Source organism: Nicotiana tomentosiformis, chromosome 3 (genome assembly GCF_000390325.3).
Source record: "Nicotiana tomentosiformis chromosome 3, ASM39032v3, whole genome shotgun sequence".
NCBI lineage: Eukaryota > Viridiplantae > Streptophyta > Magnoliopsida > Solanales > Solanaceae > Nicotiana > Nicotiana tomentosiformis.
In genome coordinates, this window is record NC_090814.1 from 21725822 (window position 1) to 21728589 (window position 2768).

At 45.3% G+C, this 2768-nt stretch overlaps 1 protein-coding gene across 1 annotated transcript; it reads right to left on the reverse strand.

Annotated features, from left to right (window-relative positions):
* Positions 1–285: 285 nt before the first annotated feature.
* LOC138907478 (uncharacterized) lies at positions 286–810 on the reverse strand. Its single transcript, XM_070198077.1, has one exon. The coding sequence runs from the start codon at positions 808–810 to the stop codon at positions 286–288; it is 525 nt and encodes a 174-aa protein (XP_070054178.1).
* Positions 811–2768: the final 1958 nt, after the last annotated feature.

The following is a 2768-nucleotide window of genomic DNA, read 5'->3' on the forward strand; positions in this document are numbered from 1 at the left end:
TCCACATAGCATAAAATCTGTTGGGCCCTCCCGAGTTCTGGGTACCACACCTAGATGCACCACGCCCTGCGTGTTCTGGAGTGCCTCGAGCTGGGAGAGGCACTACGGATGTAGTAGTTGCAGAACTAGCTGGTTGTGCCGCACCCCTGCCCATGATCTGGCGGTACGAGCGATAATCCCTCTGAATGTGACCCCTCATACCGCACTCGTAGCATATAGGTATGTCCATGAAGCATACCCCAGAGTGCATCTTCCCACACTTAGGGCAGGGGGCCTCCGCTGCTGCTAGAATCTCCATCCAGATCGACCCTGCTTGTAGGGTCCCCTGTTGCCTTGAATGGGCCTGAAACGACTCCATTGCTGCTCACTGGGACCTGATGGTTGTGCACTAATCGAAGACAGAGCAAATGACTGAGATGACCCTGATGACCCTCCCCTAAATGTCGACCTACCACCACCACCACCGAAAGAACAACCAAAGTTGCCCGTAGACCGGGCCTTACTACAACCCTCACGCTCCATTCTATTTTTTAGTTTAAGGTTCTCTGTAGCTTGAGCAAATGCCACCATATTCCCATAGTTCCTATCAGAATTCAAGGCAGTTATAGCGACCTCATTAATAACCAAGGGGCTAAGGCCCTGCACAAACCGACGCACTCTAGCCTCCATAGTGGGCAACATATGAATAGAATACTTGGACAGGCGCGCGTACTCCTTTTGGTACTCCCACACATTCATGCTACCCTGCTTCAGGCTCTCAAACTCAGCGGCACGGGCCGTCTTACACTCGTAAGGCAAGAAATGATCCATAAAGACATCGGTGAACTCACTCTACCTTGCTGGAAGGCTCCCCTCCTCACAGGACTCCTCACATATCTCAAACCAAAAATAGGCCACCCTTTTCAGGTGGTAGGAGGCCAAATCCACTCCCTCCGTCTCAGTAGCACGCATAACTAGGAGAGTCTTGTGCATCTCATCAATGAAGACCTGGGGGTCCTCCTCGGGATTAGTACCTGTGAACTCTGGAGGATCTAACTGAAGAAACTTGTTCACCCTGGAACTAGCAGGTTCCCCTGGCTGACTGAATGAAGTAGGAGCAACTTTCGATCTCTGGGCCTGAGAAGCCACTATCTTAGCCAACGCATGTATGGCTCCCCTAAGGTCCCCATCAGAAACACTGGGGCCGGAAGCTAGGCTAAAGCTGGATCTAGAATATCAGTTGGAGGAATCGTTGCACCCTAGGTAGGTGTAGGAACTGGTGCAATCTGAGCAGCAATAGTATATTCAGGCGGTGTAGTACTTAGGGGAATATCCTCACCCCTCGGGTGCTCACCCAGATCATCAAATATATAATCAACTGCCACTCCTAGGGTAACATTGGATCCTTGGCCAGTTCTTGCCTTCTTCCTAGGCGCCATGTACTGAAATTAAGAGCAATGCATGAGTTTAGCCTCCTAATTATAGATGTGGTCGACAACATACCGATAAGAAGGAATCTACTAGACACGGCTCCGAGACATCCTAGGACACTTTAAAACCTTAGGCTTTGATACCAAGTTTGTCACACCCCGACCTCGGAGAGCGCGACCGGTGCTCAATCGAGATAAACCGGTCGAGCAAGCCTATTAGATTGCCTTCTACCCAACTCATCCATAAATAAATAGAATATAAACTTCATTAATTAACACCAAGAGGGTTCATGAAAAACACTAACTCCATCACCATTGGTTACTTCCTTTATAAAGTCTCAAAATGCATACACATTCATAGTTTGAAGTAGAACATGTAATACACATATGACATTACTATCTTGACTTCCCCAATACCAATACACAACCCACACCATGTCTATGGAGCCTATAATAGATATAAAAGAGTATAATGATAGTGCCAACAACAAGGCTCTGGCTATACCTCAAAACATAATACACACAGAACAAAAGATGCACGACCCCAAAATAAAGTGGGGCTCACCAAGTCAACTGGGAAGAGAGTGTAACGTTATCACTTGTCAATGCCTTCTGCTGTGGAACCACCTACATCCACTAAATATGCAGTGCCCCCGGAAAAAGGGACGTTAGTACATGTCGAATAGTACTAGTATAAAAACCAAATACCTATACAAGGACTTGGAAATACAATATGAATATGATGAATCATGGTAACAATAAAAGGCTTACATAGTCGTTAAAGCTATAGCAAGTTTATTAAGTGCATTCAATAACATTTATAAATTTTTAAGTCGGGAATCCTCTACAACTACCTTTACACAAAGCAGCCCTACCGCCTCACCCCAATGTATGCGGGTGGAGGTGCAATCACAATACTAGAAACACTACACAAGCGGCCCTGCTGCCTCACCCCCAATGTATACAGGTGGAGGTGTATTCACAATACCACAAACTCTACATAAAGCATCCATGCCGCCTTACCCCAATGTATGCGGGTGGAGGTGTATTCACAATGTCACACTTAAGATTCCTAAAATGATAATAGTTTGTACAAAAGTGTTCCCTTTCAAATCAACCATTTGGCACCTTTGGCCTTAGCAAGTGTAAGTTCATAAAGTTTCATAATATGAGAAATAAGTGTTTAATCACATTGATTTCATACAAGAACTTCTTCCCAAAAGGAGTATAACATAATTGAGTCAAAAATAGAGAATCATTAACACACGAGGATTCTAACACGTTATGCCAATCGGGAATCAATTTTACTACTTTGAATACCCCACATCAATAGTGTTCCATGTTCGAACTTCACACGAT

Coding starts and splice junctions, on each gene's coding strand:
- LOC138907478 (XM_070198077.1), bottom strand. CDS start 810: ATGGATCATTTCTTGCCTTACGAGTGTAAGACGGCCCGTGCCGCTGAG.